Below are 19,242 nucleotides of genomic sequence, written 5' to 3'. Positions count from 1 at the left end.
CCTCAGGGGAGAGCCATTAAAGTAGTAGCTCCCCCACAAGAAAGAGACATCTTTAAAGGGCTAATAAAGTCCCTAAGTTTGCAGTTTAAGAGGAAATTATTACCACTTAGGGTGAGAAAATTGCCTCCAATGGGCAATCCCACCTGCCCCTCTCAGCATGATGGCCCATCAAGATCAGGTTTCCAACCTGGAGCCAATCACTTTCACTTGAAATCTCAGCAAAATCTGTCTGAATGAAGCAAAAAAATAAAAAAGTCATTTTTATGAAGCTCCATTTTTCCAACAGGTGGTCCTTCTGATCCCAGAGTCCCAGAATTACCATGGTGATCTTTCAACAGCTGCCTAGGGGAACTATAAGATATGGAGGAGGTCTTCAGGGAATTTCAGGGAGGGTGAAGGACCTGGGGGGGGGAGAAGGATCAAAAACCTAAATAAGATTGGTTTCCCTAGGGTAAAATTTGATCTAAATTTTCCAGTGGGAACCTAGAACCAAACTAATTCCCTTTAGGTCTTAAGGACCATAGATAACAAAGGGTCTGACCCAATTTAGCCCTAACCCTAGGGGACCAAATCAATTTCACCCATGTAAAAAGGCCTATGGGCATATGAGTCCATTCTTGTGAAGATAGTGAATTCAAGACCAGAAATATTCATGCCAAACTCTGGGTACTCAGGTCCAGAACAGCCTTGACTGATGTAGGCTCTACATTACTGCCAACCTATATAAGAGACCTGGTCATAAGTGGCTTATGAAGAGTAGGTTGTCTTTGCTGTTTGTTGCCCTTCATTTTTGAAGATCATGATATCAGGTTAATGATATAACATGAACATAATTTGGATAAAAGTGAGGGCATGTTGTACAAGACACCATTCTCATCACTTCCAGCAATATCGAAACCCAGTGACCTGATGAGTAGGATTAAATTTATATTAGAGTTGACCTTTTTAAAAAAATATTTTATTTATTTGTTTTTCCAAGTACATGCAATGGTAATTTTTATCAATCATTTCTGGCAAGTTTTTGTGTTTTATGTTTTTCTCCCTCCCTTCCCTCCCTACCCCCTTTCCCTGACAGAAAACAATCTGATATAGACTTTACATTTATAACTATGCTAAGCAAATAGGTCCATATAGAGTTGAAATTTTTTAAAAGGCATACCTGCACAATAACCTAAAGCATAAAAATATTCCAGGACAAAATGAGTTTTGATTCAGTTAACCAAGGACCAAGGTATGGAAAAGGAATTTCAGAGATAATCTAGTTCAGAGCCCTCATTTTACAAGAGAGGAATCTGAAAGGAATGACATGGCCAAGTTCAAATTGCTAACAAATGTTGCAGTCAAACTTAGATCTTAAATCCCAAAATTCAGGGCTCTAAACTAACCATATAGTGAAAAGTCAGAGAGAAAATCCAAACCCAGGTAAAATCAGTTGGAAGAGTTAGGAACAATGATTTCTCAAATGTCCTCAGAAGACAACTAATTTGATTATCAACTCTATATGTGAACTCTTGTGATAAATCCCAAAGACCCCCCCCCATGATATCCTCAGGAATGTGAGAATAAAAAAATTTGGAACCTTCAAGTCCTAAACATTCATATTTTACTGAGGAATTTATCAACATCAATTATTAAAATATATCAGGTTGTCATGCTCTCTTTTGGTTATTCCGGGGTCTGAACATTCAAATGGAAATCTACTCCTATGACTGCCTCCATTGGAGATGAGAAAAACCAAAGTAAGGTTAAAGAATTCTTCAAAATTCTTCTACTGCCAGATATTAAATAAATATTCCTACTCTCCTAATGCAAGGACTTGCACAGGATGAGCATTTAGTAAACTTTAATAAATTTAAATATTTAATAAATTTGCTGAATGAATGAAGTGACTAAATGGATAAACGAAGGGCAGGTCTTATATGTCTAACTCCCTTTGAGATATTGGTCCAGCTGGATGAAGGCAGCTGTTTTTCAATAGAGTTATACAGGAAAGAACCAAAGGAAAAGTCTTGTCCAAGAGAATAGTCAGTTGAAGCATGTCCCCCTGGAAATCTCATTCACTCAAATTTCTATCAAAAGGGAAAGGAGAGACAAAAGAGAGAGGCTCACTAGACCAATCTGCGCTAAAACCAATTTGGTTACAAATGGTTTTAGAACAATGGCAGAATTGGGCACATCGTGGTCTTTGTTTGTTTTCTCCCCCAACACTCTGGGCAAGGAATACTCTCCCTAAATGGACACCAGCCAACAAAAGCTTCGTTAGCAGCTGCTGCTGCCATGGTTACTGGCAACCTTACCACTTGCCATCATTTTCAGCATCACCCATGATTCTCATACACAACCTCTGTGTAGTAGCAGTTAGACATTGAATGTGATGGCAAAATTACTGAGAAAGAGAATTGAGTCATTGCAGATGTCCCAAACATATCAAGGAAGCCAGCCTCTTGTAACTGAGGGAATTTTCTGGGATCAGGAGAATCAAGAAGAAAGAAAAGGAGATGATGATAGCAAGAACAGCTACTCTTTAAAAAGTTTCTTAAGCCAGTCCCCAGACTTCAGAAAGAGTCTTTCATGAGCCTCCTGACCCCAGGAGTCAACCTGGGAACCAGAAGGATCTAAATTACAGACTGTCTCTTAAGTAAAAGTGTCTGTCACCATATGGTCCCACTGCAGCTATTAGTGGCATTCACAGCACTTGGAGGTTCGGTGCAGAAGTGATGGAAGACATGAAAGAGATAGGAGGAGGAGGAATAAATGCTTGTTGAATTGTTGAAGAAACTGCTTGGTAACCAAGGAGGGAAGAGGAAGCTTTCCTTCAAGCATCTTTCATTCCCTTCTGGTTTACATCAGTTTTAAGACAATTCTAGAGGCCAACAAGGATAACTTGTTGCCATCTTCCTAAGCTTCAGAATGCAGGGGACAGAATAGAAAAATCCCAAAAGGAGAATCTCTAAGGAAGGATTTTGCAAATATATCTCTCCTCTGAGCTTTACAAGTTCCCTCCAAAATGTGGGTTTGAATGAAACATTGACAGTCACGTGAGTGAAAATGGGTTTGTCTGAGAACTAGGACATCATAAAGCCATTTACATCTCTGAAAGGCCCAGAATGATGTTTGCTGTCTATGTCTCTCCAGCAAACAGAAAGGGGAAAATAAACTGTCACAGAAATAGGACATAATGTTCCCTAGAAACTACACAAGATAAGCAGGGGCTAGACTGTCCATAGACCTTTCAAGTAAAAGATGGCATCCAGGAAATAGCCTTTGATACCAATAAAAAGTTTTCTCTCATTATTTGATAGTATAAGGTAAAGAGAGTTGGATTTGGAGTCAGAGACCTTGAGTTCAAATTCTACTTTCTTCATTCACAAGTTAGAGTAATAGAGTACAGAAGATTCATCATTCTGACTTCAAATCTGGCTTACTTCACTGTGCAACCCTGGGCAAGTCACTTAACCCTGTTTGTCTCGGTTTCCTCGTCTATAAAATGAATTGAGGAAGGAAATGGCAAATCACTCCAGGATCCCTGCCAAGACAATCCCAAATAGGGTCACAAAGACTCAGACACACCTGGAGGAAAAAAAATACTTTGGAAAAAACACTTTATCTCCTTAGGGTTCATCTTCTTCTTCATCTATAAACTGAGAAGGCTAAAGTAGATGACCTATGAGGTCATGTGCAGCTTTAAATCTGTAATCTTATTATTATCATGAGATGAGAAGTCACAGAGTGGCTTAAGAAACTGGCCACTAGTCCAATCACATAGACCAATCAAGACCCAAGAATGAGGGAGAATATCCCAAAATCACAATAGAGAGAGAGATAAGAAGCTGACTGCAGGAATAGAATGACCTACATCTCAGCTGATAAGAAGTCTGTGTAGTATCTGAGCCCTGGACTTGGAGAGTAGAGATTCAAGTTCTGGCTCTTACTGTGTGACCTTAAAAAAGTCACTCACTCTCCAGTCTTCAGTGTCCTCATCTTTAAAAGGAGGGGGCTAGTATTCTGTATCACCTCTAATAATTTCCCAACTGATCTCCCTTTCACCTTTCTCAGCCCCTTTTGCACATAGCTATCAAATTATACATAATTTGTAAAGACTTGCTTTCACCAATATAGGAACTTCCTCTATCAATGGATGGAAGAAAGAAAACAAGAGTTTATTAAGCACTGTGCTAAGTAAACTTGATAAATTTTATCTCAGTTCATCCTTGTAATAACACTGGAAGGTAGCTACTATTATTTTCCCATTTTACAGATGAAGAAACTAAGGGTTAAGTGACTTGCCCAGGGTCACACAGCTAGTTAAATCCTGAAGCATGATTTGAACTACAAATACAACAACACATATTTAATATAGTATAAGGCCCAGAGAGGCTGAACCACACACAATCACACAGTTAGGATAGTGGAATTGAATTCCAGGTTTTTTAATCCAAAATTCAGATTTTTATCTATTATATTACCTCAAATAAGGACATGTGACACAGGTCTGGACTTGAAACCCCCAAAACACATGTGCGTTCATTTCCTTGTGTTTTTTTTTTACTCTTTTTTATGCATATGAGGCAACCAGATGGCACAATAGATTAGAACTCTGGACCTGGAGTCAGTAAGATCAGAGTTCAAAATCTAGCCTCAGACACTAACTGTGTGACCATGGGAAAGTCACTTATCCTCTGTCTGATTCAATTTTCCTTGTCTGTTGTGATGATCAACTGAGATAATATTTGTAAGAATTTTTGTATACTTTAAAATGATATATATATATATAGAAATACTAGTTAATAGTGAAGTTGAAGATCAGGATGAGGATGAAGATGAGGATAAAGATGTTCTATCTCCCTAAATATAATGATCATGATAAAATAAAATGAATTCTGGAATTGGAATCAAGACAGAGCTCTCAGTTCAGATGCTGCCTCTGACATTTACTGGATATAATCATGGGCAAGTAATGTTATCTCTCTGAGACTCAGTTTCCTACTCTGTAAAAAAAAGCATGTCAACACCTATATATAGCCTCCCAGGGTTGCTGGGTCTCAAATGAGGTAATGTATATAAAATGCTTTGTAAAACTTAAGAGTGCTATATAAATTTCAATTATTTATTATGTTATTGTTTTATACCTCTTATGTCTCTCACAACCAATAGAGTAAGCACTCTGAATCTAACAAGGTATTCCATAAATATGTAGCAGTGGTGCCATGTAAAGCCTACCTTTGGAGGCTTATTGAAAGTAATTGTCCTTCATGAATCATAAATCCTTGCCAAACTGGCTTATTGGCCATTCCCCATACATGACATTCCATTTCATTTATCTATCCAAGGTTTGGCACAAGCTATCCCATGTCTGAAAGATTCTCACCTTCACCTTGAAGAAACCTTAGTTTCCTTCAAAGCTCAACTCAAGCACAATGCTTAAAGGAACAATGCCTGGCATTTATTAAACTTGTTGACTTGACTTGTAAATACAACTTCCATTAGATAATCTAATCTAATCTGAGGCTCCTAGTTTCTAGTGACCTTGCTGTAGAAATAACTCAAATTTTCTCTTTCTCTGTCTCTATCTCTCTCTGTCTCAGTTTCTCTGAGTGTCTCTCTCTACCTCTCTATTACTGTCTCTCTCTCTCTCTGTGTCTCTTTATATATTTATCTATATGTATATGTATGTGTGTATACAAATACATATATATGTGTGTGTATATTTGTATTTGCCTATGTATATATTTTATTGCCCTAATAGATCCTTAAGAACAGGGACTTTATTTCTTGGTTCATGCCTCTAGTACATGGTTCAGTGTTTGCTATGCATTGTTGAATGAACAAATAAATGATCATCCCAATTGCAACTACCAGAAAGGAGACAAGGCTCTCTCTCTCTCTCTCCCTCTCTCTCTCCCTCTCTCTCTCTCTCTCTCTCTTAAAAGAGTTCATGCTATGCCATGCTCTCAGTGGCTGCCATACAAGATCTGGTCATCATCTGCTCTGGGTAATAAGTATTTGTATGGCGATAATTACTGCACTTGAGAAGAAAATCCCATTAAGAAAGAGTCCTGCTGAGCTGCTAATACCAGTGTTGAACTGAACTGAACTGGAGGTGGCTGCTCAGCAAATATCCCAGCTGATCCCAATAACAGGAGTTGCTCATGCCCACTCCAACCCATCTCCTCTCCCCAACCTTTAAGTGCAATCACAGAATGTTGCGGTTGGAAGGGACCTTCTGGCCCAGCCTGTACCCTTCCTATGGAATCCCTATGGGCAGTCATCCAGATGGTGACAAAGAACTACTGGAAGGGGCGGCCAGGTGGCACAGTGGATAAAGCACCGGCCTTGGAGTCAGGAGTACCTGAGTTCAAATCCGGTCTCAGACACTTAATAATTACCTAGCTGTGTGGCCTTGGCAAGCCACTTAACCCCATTTGCCGTGCAAAAACCTAAAAAATAAAGAACTACTGGACATCATCTAATCCTCCAAGCTGTCCCTCCTCAGCAAGCACACAAATCAACCCACAAGAATGTAAGGGAAGATGATGTGATGGCAATGTTGACTTCAGAGAATGTGCCATAAGGAAGACCTCCCAATTCTCAGGAGAGGGTAAACCAAACCACAGGAGTGGCAGGAGGCCTACCTAGACAAAAATGGCCAGTGAATTGGATTGCTTTAACTCCACTTCTTTTACAAAGGAGGGGTTGGGCAGTTGGGGGGAAGGTGCTGGGATTAAAAAAGTGACAGCAATGTAAAAAAAAATCAGTAAAATATTCATTTTTAAACAATTAATGTGAAGGGGGGAGCAGAATGGGAATAAAGAATATGGGTCAATCCCCAAAAGCTGCTTCAGGGTACACTGGTATCCTGCCGGGTATTCCTTGTTTCATTTAAGGGGCCAGAGAAATTTACAGTCACCAGGAAGTTGGGAATTCCCAGCAGAGTCAGAACTTCCTGTCACTTTCAAATGACAACCCAGATTAAAGCAAGAACCAGAGGGTGTTGGTAGGGAGGATGGGGGTGGGGAAATACTAAGAGGAGCATTCCTTTAATATTTTGGCATTAAAAGATTCTACCTTCCCAGTAATCTTCCATGACCCTAAAAATGACAAGTGTATTTATAGAATACAAATGCAGTGATAGTCCATATTAAATGAGAAGAATAAAGTTCTTTAATATCCTTGGAAGAAAGTACATAGGATGCTTGTCAGCCTCTATTGCACTGAAATTCAAATCTTCTTCCCAATTCACTGATTCTTGGATCCTGCTCTCCAAACTACATCCCGCCAGGCCTGGACTTAGAGATGAGAGAAGAGGTTCTATTACATAGTAATACCCATCACTGAGGAGAGATAGATTGTCCATATATCAGGTAGCTGCAAAGATGTCCTTCCTGGGTTAGCAAAATCCTGGGAAGTTAAGTCTTACATGGAAAGGTGGATTGAAACTTAAATGTGAAGAGGTTTTCATGGGAGCATTGACCGAAGAGGACAAAAAAAAATTTAAAATTAGCGTTTGTATTGTAATCAAATGGGTTTATAGGCACATGATGGTTTACTAGACAGTGTCAAGGCCTAGCACATGGAAGACACTGTGTGTTTATTTATTTATGATTATTTCCTCATCTGTGAAAAAGGGGAAGAACTACAGGATCTCTAAACTGTCCTTCTAGCAATGAAACCTATGCCAAGCTAGGAGGATCATATTATCTCAGATGGGCAATAGAGAACCACTGATGCTTTGTGAGTAGAGATAATATAGTCAGATGGGGCACAAAGAAAGATGATTTAGGCAGCTGCGTGAAGGCTGGATTAGATAGAAAGTCTAAGTACAGGTAGGGCTATTACAATGGTCTAGGTGAGATGAAATAAGCACCTGGACTATGGTAGGCTATAACAGAAGTAGAAGGGACAGAGAGAGAGAGAGAGAGAGAGAGAGAGAGAGAGAGAGAGAGAGATAGGATAAGCAGGACTGATGATGATGATATTTGTCCTTCATTCTCAAAGAAGACCAGAATATCAGAGAGGTGATGCCATGATGAGCAAGTGAATGGAATTTGAGTGAAGGGGTGCTGTGCTAGGTCACCAGCTTCACTTTCTCCTCCAGAGTCATCTAGGTCATGGCTAGATGAGGATCAGGACAACTGCAGATGCCCTAGATGCAAAGCAAACAGGGTGAAGTGACTAGCTCGAAGTCACACAGCTAGTAAGAGTCAAGTGTCTGGGGATGGATTTGAACTCAGGACCTTCTGACTCCAGGGTGAGCACTCTATGCACTATATCACCTAGTAGTCCTAAAACAGGACAAGAAAACTAATAGGATATGTGGCAGTGAGGGAAAAGGAAATGATCAAAGGTTTTTCACAGTAAAAAACTTCCATGTCAGAAAGATGGCAGTGCTATCAACAGAAACCAAAATAGTTAGGAAGGGGGATCAGTGAGAGGGGAAGATACAATGAAGAGTTCCATTTTAGACATGTAGCATTTGAGGTAGTAGATAGATATCAACTTAAAAATATCAAGCAGGCAGTGGGAAGTATAGAATTGAATCTGGAAGGAAGTTGGTAGGGGGAGGTCAAGGCTGTTTATAAACATCTTTGCACTAAGGTGCAGAATATAAAAAACAAACTTTGGAGTTCAGAAAGGGAGTTAGATAGTGGATAGTGGGCTGAACCTGGAGTCAGAATAACCTGAGTTCAAATATGACCTCAGACACTTACTAGCTGTGTGACTCTGGGCAAATCACATAACCTCTGCCTGCCTCAGTTTTCTGTACAATGGAAAAGAAAATAGCACCTACCTCCCAGGGTTCCTGTGAGGATCAAATGAGACTATTCATAATGCACTTAGCACATTGTAGGTGCTTAATCAAGTTTGCTCATTTCCCCTTTCAAAGAGGATTTCCTTCTCCAAGTTCATTAATATCTCCACCAAGTCAAATCATTGTGGGTAAAAGTGTTAGAAAACATGGGTTTGGAGCAACCTAAATAAGTCTCTGAAATTAAACTGGCAATAAAACATTTGAGTCACAGTCTAGTGAAATGGAAAGAGCATTGGAGAGAGTCAAGTAGGTAAGCATTTATTGACAATGTGCTAAATATGGAGATACAAAGAAAGGTTAAAATTAGTCCCTGCCCTCAAGGAGCTCATGGTCTTGCAAAGAAGACAATACACAAACTACTAAATACATCCAAAGAATATACAGGATGAATTGAAAATACTCAAGAGAGAGGAAGGCACTAGAATTAATGAATGAGAAAGGCTGCTAAAGAAGTCAGGGAAGTGAGGAGTCAAAAAGAAAGGCAAAAGTCATAAGGAGCTCTCATTCTAATAGAAGAGATAACATGCCAACAACTATGTACACAAAAAATATACAGATGATCTATACACTGGAGGTAATGTCAAGGAAAAGCTAGCACTGGAAGAAGGAAAAGAGGACTGGAAAAAGAATCTTGCAGACAATAGGACATAAACTGAACTGTGCAGGAAGCTAGTTCATAAATTTTGCACTCCAGATAGTTCAACCCTAAATGTACATGAAAATATATCATACTTCAGTACTTTGAAAGATCCATGACCTCCATGAAGTAGTTTCTTCCTCTATCAGTGCAGTGCTGATAACAACCTAGTCTTGGGGAGATTCCAAAGGATTTTCCAAGAACAAGGGAAGAGACAGAAGTCTGTAAACAAGAGACTGGTAAGTTCACTGAGACTTTCTTGCCTTTCTCTTTGATTTTGGGTCCCCTAAATCATCAATATCAATCTGTGAGGGGTCCCTAGGAACAATGATTTATGACTAAATACTTGAATACACAAGGTATCCCCAAAGTCTTAAAGCAATTTTAAACTTTAACTACATTAAGACTTTTGTATTTTTAAAGGGCTAGTAGGAGAAAATTAGACAAGCCAACAATGCTTCATTTCATGCTGTTTTAAAATTACAAAAATTAAGTTGGGCGGGGGAAAACGAAGTGGGCAAATAGAAGAGCACAGCCTCTCCCAGAAGTTCACTTTTTTTTACAGAGTTAGGAACTGTTGAATTGGAGAATGCTATGGATATATTCTACTTACACTGTATCAAAACTTCTAGTAAAGTATCTCTGTCTTCTTGCAGAGAGGGACTAGAGATGGGCTAGAAGACTGTAAAATTAGATAATTCTTAATTGGTTGGATGGCCTGAACTCAAAGAACTGTTAGCTGTCAATATGGCAAGACATCTCTAATAGAATACCCAAGGGATCTGTGGTTGGTCCTGTGCAAAACACTTTTTTACAAAGGACTCGGATAAAGGCATAAATAACAGTCTCATCAAATTTGTAGATGACACAATCTGAGGGGAATGGCTAACAGTGGACGACAGAGACAGGATCCAAAAAGATTTTCACAGGCTAGAACATCGGACTGAATTTAAGAAGATGAAATTCAATAAGGATAAATATAAAGTTTTACACTTGGATATAAAAAAATCAAATTCACAAGCACAATATGGGAAAAAGAAGTTTGACTAAAAAAGATGTAGGGGTTTAGTGGATTATAAACTCAATAAGAATCAGTAGTTTAAAACACAAACCAATGCAATCTCAGGCTTCATTAAAAGAGATAGTATCTTTCAAGTACAAGGAGGATATCTAAGCTGCCCTCATTAGATCTCATCTAGAGAATTCTGTTCAGTTCTGAGTGCAACAATTTAAGAGAGATATTAATAATCTGGAGAGTATCCAGAGTGGAGCCAACAAGAATAGTTGAAAGGTTACAGGGGAGGGGAAGATATGATGGCTATATTCAAGTATTTAAAGGACTATCATGTGAAAGAGAGAGAGTCAATTTGTTCTGTTTATCCATAGGAAGACAAGGAGCAAAGGAAAGAGATAGGACCATTGAGTAGAACTTGCACTCTGAAGTCAGGAGTACCTGAGTTCCAATCCAGCCTCAGACACTTAATAATTGCCTGTGTGACCTTGGGCAAGCCATGTAATCCCATTGCTTTAAATAAAAAAAAATTTTAATTTTTGAAAAAATTTTCAAAATAAAAAAAGAATTTTCAAAAGGGCAAATATAGGTTTGATGTCAAAATTATCCTAACAATTAGAGCTATCCCACAAGCAGAACAGGCTAAGGGAGTGATGATTGCCTTCTCCTTCTTGGAGGCCATCAAGCAGAGACTAGATGACCATTTGTGTTACATGTTATAGTTGGGATTCCTGTCGGGTACTATTGGGCTAGATGACCACTGAGGTCCCTTCTAACTTTCAAAAACTTGAATTCTGTTTTCTCTGAAAAAGAGATTTGACTTGATCTGCTTGTCTGCAGAAGGCAGACCTAGAAACAATGAGTAGTAATGATACAGATTTGGGTTAGATATAAGAAAGAACATCCTTAATAATTAGAAGTACCCCCAAATTTTGATGTTCGGTCTAGGGAAGTGATAGATTTCCCTTCCCCGGAGTTCTTTTAGCAAAAGTCAGATGACTATTTGTTAGGTTATTTGGTGGAAGTCATTCTTTTTCAGATTTCGTTTGGGAAAGGGAACCTCTTAGTCTCCTTCCAGCTACAACATTTTATGTTTCTGTAATATGCATAAACAGAAGCATCTAAAGGACCTCGTTATGTATAATCCTTTCTCCATTCTTGCCTCACAGAAGACATCCTCAATGATATTAACAAGTACCATTGGTGAGCAAATATCTGGCTGTTTTATTCCTTGTTTTCCATTAATAATCAGAGGGTCATTGAACGATTGTCTCTTGGGAAAATATGCTCAGTTCTGAAGGAATTTGAAGTGACACAGTCATGCCTTGGTCTTCGTGATGACAGCAGCTTGCTAGCTATGATTGATGGAGGGCTCTTGGGTTTGTTTGCACAATGCTTTACATATGGCACCTCATTTGATTCTCACAACAACCCTGGGAGGTGAGTGCTGTTATAATCCTCATTTTAAAGATAAAGAAACTGAAGCAGACAAAGATTAAATTGCTTATGCTGGGGTCACATAATGAGTAAGAAACCCAGGCATTTTTAAACTCAAGTCTTCTTGACTCTTGAATCTAGCAATCCATCAACTATGCCAAGCAGCTTCTAAATAATTTGTTGTTGCTCGCTCACTTGTTTCAGTCATGTACAATTCTTTGTGACCCCATTTGGGGTTTTCATCACAAAGATATTGGAGCAGTTTCCCATTTCCCTCTGTAGCTCATTTTACAGATGAGGAAACTGTGGCAAATAGGGTTAAGTGACTTGCCCAAGAGCTAGGAAGTATCTGAAAACAGTTCTATCCACTAGCTTCCCTCAATATAAGAATAGCTAGCATTTATATATCCCGTTAAGGTTTTGCTATAAAAATGAAGCTGCAACAGAGGGCTGGTGAAGGAGCCAGAAAGAACTGTTCACTGAGTGGATTTTGAAGGAAAAAAAAACAACTTCTGTTCTCACTTTCTTCTTCCTCTTTCCTGAACAAGCAGTATGAAATGCTTACTGGGATTTCCTGTGACAGGGGTAGAGACATGGAAGAGTCTCTCTTCCCTATCACCACCAATTCCTAGCAGTTATGGCATCAGTTCACACATGGCTGAAAATAAATGTGCTGTCAAGGTAAATCTGAGCCTGGGTCTCAAAGTCCTACTGCCTCTTCTGTTTTGTGTTTCTTTGCCTGAATGGAGGAAACTAAACATTGATCATGAAAGGAATGTGTCCTGTAAGGGAAGCAATCTTTTGAGACCAAGAACTCAGGAGTTCCTGGTTCCTCTGAACAGTTACAGCCGCTCAGTTGGAGAAGCTTAAAGAGTTTTCTGTCGGGGCGGCTAGGTGGCACAGTGGATAGAGCGCTGGCCCTGGAGTCAGGAGTACCTGAGTTCAAATCCAGCCTTAGACACTTAGTAATTACCTAGCTGTGTGGTCTTGTGCAAGCCACTTAAACCCATTGCCTAGCAAAAACCTAAAAGAGAGAGAGAGAGAGAGACAGAGACAGAGAGACAGAGAGAGAGAGAGAGAGAGACAGAGAGACAGAGAGAGACAGAGAGAGAGAGAGAGAGAGACAGAGACAGAGAGACAGAGAGAGAGAGAGAGAGAGAATCCATCTTGGAGAAGAGAACTACTAGCAGAAGGTTGAGCCCATGTCGTGTCCTAGCTGATCAAAACCCATAAAACTTGAGGAGTTGCTCAAAAAGTATAAATTCAAATGAAAGGTGAAATGCCAACACAACAGTTCCATTAAATTTTCCATGTTGTACTGTTTTAAGTATCTTGTCTCCTATTAGAGTATAATAAGAGTATATATTTTATTATATCATTTTTGTCTATTATTATGTGAGTTCTATGCTTTAAACCCTTCTTTTATGTGGAGGAAAGAAATAACTGTCCTATACCTGACCTACATTGTACCCTGGGTACCTTTATGATTCTCCCAAAGGTACAAGAGAATCCAAAATTGGTAGTTCCTCTATAAGTGATGATGAAAATAAAGTTATAAAAAATGACAAATCTGTTCCATTTTACATCTGTTTGCTATCCTTCTGCCACTTTCATCATCCATGAAATGAATATGGCTCATTTGGATCTCATTCCAATCTTTCAGATACTTATTTTTGCTAACACTGCTTTTTTGCTGTTATAGAAGGCACTACAACTGGTTATCTGCCATCCTTCCTGGAAGTGTCTTTACAAATGATTTTTTTATCCTAAACCATTACTGCCCTTGCCTGTCACCTTTATCTACCTTCAAGGAGATTAAGTGTTTGCTGGTTAAAGGGGATTCTGAGTTCTTTTGCCCTCCTTAGTGTGGCAACTGTTTTATATCAGTGAAAATTTTGCAAGAAATTGTGATAGTCAAGGTCAATATCTTTTGTTTTCTCCTCCCATTTTCCACTATTAAGCATCAGTGATTCAACTAAATAGATAAGGTTATAACTATTGCTGCTATTTAAGGTGTCACCTATTCATCTTTGGCCTTTCTTCTAAAGTGATGTTCATTTTGACCTCTGTACTAACTAGCCAATGAACTAACACCAGATGGCTGATTCTGATTACTTCCATATTAATAACCAGTTGTTTCCTTTATTTTAAGATATAGTCTTTTCATGTTTAATAAAATTTCACATTTTTATAAAAATAGATTTTATAATAAATATCTATATTTGATCAAATCAGGATAGTAATTTTTTTAAAAAATCAGGCCAGAGTAGTTTCCTCTGAATCCTGGCCCAACAAATAAGAAAATGCTTTCTGGGAGGCCTGACCCCTGTCCTTAGCTCTTTATTTTAATTGTTCCATTACAGTAAATTATTTAGCATTCTCTCTCCCCCTCCCAGCTCAGCCCCTATAGCTGCTCCAGCTAAACTGCATTTCCTTAGCAGCTGTGGTGGCCTCTGGTGAGCTTTCTGTAGAAGCCTCTGCTGGAATCCAGGGATGATTCCACATCATTTGAGGGAGACGAGACTAACCAGTGTTATGGAATATGGGATCATAAAGTTGCTTGGCCACACAGGCTGCCATAGAAACTACCCAGAGGACAAAAGAGAAATGCACAGCTGCAGACTATAAAAATTTCACAGCCTCAGAAGAAGCTGCTGTTTCAGTCACTGATAGTGCTCGACACCCATATTGATTAGAGAGACAAATTTACCACTGTTATTTTAAGTCCACGTGTGCACTCTTTCCTGGCTCTGTCAAATTTCTTGTATTTTAAATTCTTTTTTTTTTCTTTACCAAGTAGCTCTTTCTTGGTCTATTTAAAAGAAATATTTTAATTCTTTCCACTATTTCTCTCAAGGCCAAACCAGCAAATATTAGGAATAATCCCCAATTCTAATATCTCTAAGATTGCAAAGAACTTTCATGACAAAAATTCCTGTGATATAGACTCAATAAGAACATTTATTCACATTTTACAAATAGGGAAACTGAGGCTCAGAGAGCTCGAATGACTTACACAAGACCACACAACTAGTATCAGAACCATGATCAAAATGTAGTTCTCTCCTGACACCACCAGAGCCAGTTCTCTCCTGACCTCTCCTCTTTCCTCCAGAATAATTTACTCCTGGGTAAAATCCAGTCCTCTTTGTCACTCAGTCTACCCTAACTCCACTAGTCTAACACATATGATTCCATCTCACTTTATATTCTATAAAGTTAAATAGCTTAAGAGAATTAAAATAGAAATTACCAGGGTTGGAGGGAAAGAACCAATACTAAAAATGAATGATCAAATCTTTTCAACCAAAAAAAAATTATTAAAGGAAAAGGAGATTATTCAGGATGGGGAGCATTATGGAAGAACTAAAAATTCACTACCAAGGAATGCAGAGCTAACCACTGTTTCAAATAAGCAAATAGAGATGGGAATAGAGAGGAGGGAAGTGAGGAAAGGAGCCTATGAACTCAAGAATTCAAAAAGTCACTGTACAAATGTCTGTCCATTGGGCTACTTCAAGAGAAACAACTCTGATCCAAGCAACTATTCAGTTCTGCTCTAAAGCCTGACTCTATCCTGATAGACCTGAAGAGGGAATAAATCACACTTATGAATGCCATCAAGGATTCCATCCCTTCCCTATGATTCAGAATCAGAATCAGAATCCCCATCTAACCTTCCTGCCCCCTCTTTGACCACAAACAGCTAATGTTCTTCAAAGGACCTAACTGGGCAAACTTACAGAATTGGACAGTAGGAGGTTCTAGGGGAAAATATCTGGTTCCTAACTGTTGACCCTAGTACATAAAGTTTCATAGGGGAAAATGATCCCCTTTAGGGTCAGATTTCTGTCTCTGACCTGCTGGGAGCAATGAAAATGTGTGGAAAAGTTATCAAAATACTGGCTCTTTGATTGAGAGCCACTGGATTTGCACAGGAGTGTGGGAAGAAAAAGCAGACTGGCTTCAAAGGAGGCAGCACAGCCCCCTACAAATTCCCATTCCAAAATCTATTGGTGCAATAACCTCTCTGCTAGTACAAAGACTCTGTGTGTGTCCAAAAATCCATCACACACACATGCATGTATCCTGTAGATGCAAAACAAGATGGGTTATCGGTCTGGAGCAGGAGACACTGCACATTTGCATATACTGAGCCTGGATAAGACTTTAAGCACATTTCTAAGCTCTGTAAATATACTCATGCTTCCCATCTATATATATTCTGACCCCCAGTCGTGCTCTGGAACTATGAAAGACATATGTGGTCTCTTCAAAAATTCAAGGATGGGGGTAGGGTGAGAGCAGTGAGTAGAAATGTTCTTACTTAAAATGCCTAATCTCTCTTTAACCTTATTAAAGAGAGCTCCTTGCCCCACAGCAGGAAGAGGAGCACAAGAGTATTGTCACCAGCCCTGTTCTTGGGCCAGTAGTTCCCAGGTTTCCCTCCCCCATCCCTCTGCCAGGCTTAGCCACATCCCCTCTGATGAACAGATCAGTCACAACCCAAGCTCCCAATATCAAAGATGTCCCAAGGCTATGCTGGGACACGTTTCATTCCATTGTTTGTCTTGGACTGGAGATGAAGAGGGGTAACAAGGAAAACTAATGGGTGATACCTGCCAAGGGAGGGAGACTGCACCAGGACAAACAATAGGGAAAAAGAGCCAGGAAAAGCCTCAACTAAGCACCCAAGATACCCCAGCAGCAGCCCAACTGCCTCCATGCCTGCAAAGGTCAAATTTATACACAGCCACACACACACATCCACCCCTGTTCCAAGCCCATTCCCCCAAATGACTCAAATATATGACTCCCTCCATTCCAAGGGGGTGCCATAAGGATGACCTCATAAGAGATGATGGAGCACCCCGAAAACAGACTTGGTATATCAATTCAAAACAGAAGAGTAAGAAAGGGGCAAGCAGGACGAGGGGGTGCAGGTGTGAGTGAGGACAGGGGACGCAGGGAGCCTCCAACCCTAGGGAGGGCTATTTGAATCATCCAGAAGAGGAAAGCAGCTGTGGTCCTTGCTCGGGAAATAACCTTAGCTCCATTGACCAATCCAATGGCTGTCTACCTAGGGCTCCAAACTGTGCCGCCGCCCCCCCCCCCCACACTCCCGGACCATGGAATTAAAATCTAGGCTGGGAGGCAATTCCGGGGCCGGTGTAGGGGCTGCTGCCTGCTCCCCACTGGGGATAAGCATAAGGGAAAAGGGACCCATACTCACAATCTCTCAGCGTTCCGCGGGATGTTTTTGGGGACCGCTCTGAGCCCCAAGCCGTGACAGTCTACGGTGGTCCCTGTGCAGGTGCAGAGGGCAGGGCAGCCGCGGGCACCCAGCTGGCACAGGGCATTCCACACCAAGAGCCAGACCTCCGGCCGGAGCCAAGCAGAGGGGCCACCCCTGCATTTCAGAGCCATGGTACCCACAGACAGTCCTGCTTCAGAGCCAGAAGACTGGATCCTTTGACCATTACAGTCCTAAGCTTGGCTGCAGGCACCACACGGGCTTGTGTGTGATCTCAGGTAAAACCAGGGCGGGCGGAGGGGGCAAGGGAACGGGGGGAGAGGAGGAGGGAAAGCTTCTTTCTTCTGATGCTTGAGAAGTGGCTTTCTGGATTCCAGGAGCTATTGCACTGGCTCTCTGGATGGATGGAGTTCTCCTCTAGAGTGAGCTTATCTCCCTCTCCTGTTTCTCTCCCTCTCTCCCTCCCGCCCTCCCTCCGTGTGTGTGTGTGTGTGTGTGTGTGTGTGTGTGTGTGTGTGTGTGTGTGTGTCCCTCCCTCCCTGATTGCTGCGAAGAGGAAAATGGGAAAGCGGCGAGCACACACACACTCACACACACACGCAGACACTCACACTCACACCCTCTCGCGCGCGCACACACACTCACACCCAGTAGTCATCCATCAATCTAAAGGCACCCAATATCAGCCCTGACTCCTCCTCCCCGGCCCCGGCCCGGCCCCGGCCCCGGCCCCGGCCCCGGCCCCGGCCCCGGCCCCGGCCCCGGCCCCCCGGCCCCGGCCCCGGCCCCGGCCCCGGCCGCCACAAGCTTCAGGCGCCCCTCAGCGCCCGTGGAGCCGCGGCCAGTTTGGAAGGTGTAACCCGGGCGCACCGCAAGGGGAGGGGGTGCGGGCTGGGGGGCGGGGGCGCTGCGGCGCCAAGGGGAAGAAGTCGTGGCGAGGCTGGGCGCCGGAGAAGCCCCACACACGCACGGAAAGCCCCACTCACAGGCGTGCCCGAGGGCGCACACACCTCCCCCATACCCGCATGGAAGTCCACACACATGTGGCCACGCACACTCACACACGGAGGCCCTCGAGGCGGACGCTCCGAGGCTGCCTTCGCCGCTGCCCCCCGGCTCCCTGAGCGGAGTGCCCACCCTGGGCGCCTCCTGCCAGTCTAGGTCAGGGCAACGTGCCCGCGGGCCCCGGGGTTCTGCGGGAGGGGCGGGGGCAGCTTGTACAGGTGAGGCCGGGGCACCCCAGAACCCCCCCCCCGGCCTCAAGCGTCTGAAAACCGGGGCGATGTTTAAAGGGCAAAGCTGGGGAAGCGGCGGGGGCTCCCTCAAACACCTGCCTCTCGAGGGGCCCGAGGCGGCACAGGCCGGAAGTTTGCAGACCACCAACCGCAAGTTTCCCTCCGCGCCTTTCCCTGCCCAAACCTCCCCCCCACCTTCTCCAGGCCCCTTACTCGAGGCAGTGAGGCTGCTATTGATGATGCTCGCTTCCCTGGGCCAGGAAGAGAGCCTGGTTACTGGTGGCTTCCGATGACTGCCGGAGAGGCAGAGCCTTAGGGGGGATGCGGGAAGGAGGAGGGGGGCATCCCTACCCCCTGCCTGCAGAAAGCATCGGGGAAAACCCAAGGGCATCCCTGAAGGAGGAAAGCAATCCGAGATCATGGATCTGGAGCTGATAAAGATCTCGGAGGCCACCCAGCCCCCCCATAGTTAACAGACGAGAAGGGCTCGGGAAGCTGCCCGGGGTCACACGGGCCTTATGAGCAGCAGCCCTCGGCTGAAACCCAGATCTCCCAATTCCAAGTGCACTCGGTGTGCAGTGGGGACAACACTGCGCTTGGACTTCAGAAATCTCTGTGCCACTTGCCAGGAGGTTGCCTGATTAATCACGACCCTTTGGCTTGCCTCAGTTTCTTTCTCTATGAAATCGGAGGGACTGGATTAGATCTCTAAGATCCCTTCTAGCCCTAACATAGTTTTCCCATGACTGTGAAAACACAGATCACGTTAACAAAGGACAACCTGAAGGGTGAGTCCTAATAAAGAGACCTAAAAAGGGGGAGTTCTGCTGTTTTGCTATGTAATTGGGGGTCAAGAAG

At 42.2% G+C, this 19,242-nt stretch overlaps 1 protein-coding gene across 2 annotated transcripts in view; it reads right to left on the bottom strand.

Moving 5' to 3' along the window:
• The window catches only part of SLIT1 (slit guidance ligand 1), a 241,870-nt gene extending 224,243 nt beyond the window's left edge, over positions 1-17,627 (bottom strand). For both annotated transcript variants that reach the window (XM_074233238.1, XM_074233240.1), the window contains exon 1: positions 17,129-17,627. In XM_074233238.1, the coding sequence (XP_074089339.1) occupies positions 17,129-17,322 (194 nt within the window). In that variant the 5' untranslated portion in view covers positions 17,323-17,627. The remainder of the gene's footprint in view (positions 1-17,128) is intronic.
• Between the last annotated feature and the right edge of the window lie 1,615 nt (positions 17,628-19,242).

Source organism: Macrotis lagotis, chromosome 4, assembly GCF_037893015.1.
Source record: "Macrotis lagotis isolate mMagLag1 chromosome 4, bilby.v1.9.chrom.fasta, whole genome shotgun sequence".
In the NCBI taxonomy this organism is placed as follows: domain Eukaryota; kingdom Metazoa; phylum Chordata; class Mammalia; order Peramelemorphia; family Peramelidae; genus Macrotis; species Macrotis lagotis.
This window is presented reverse-complemented; position numbering and strand designations above follow the sequence as displayed.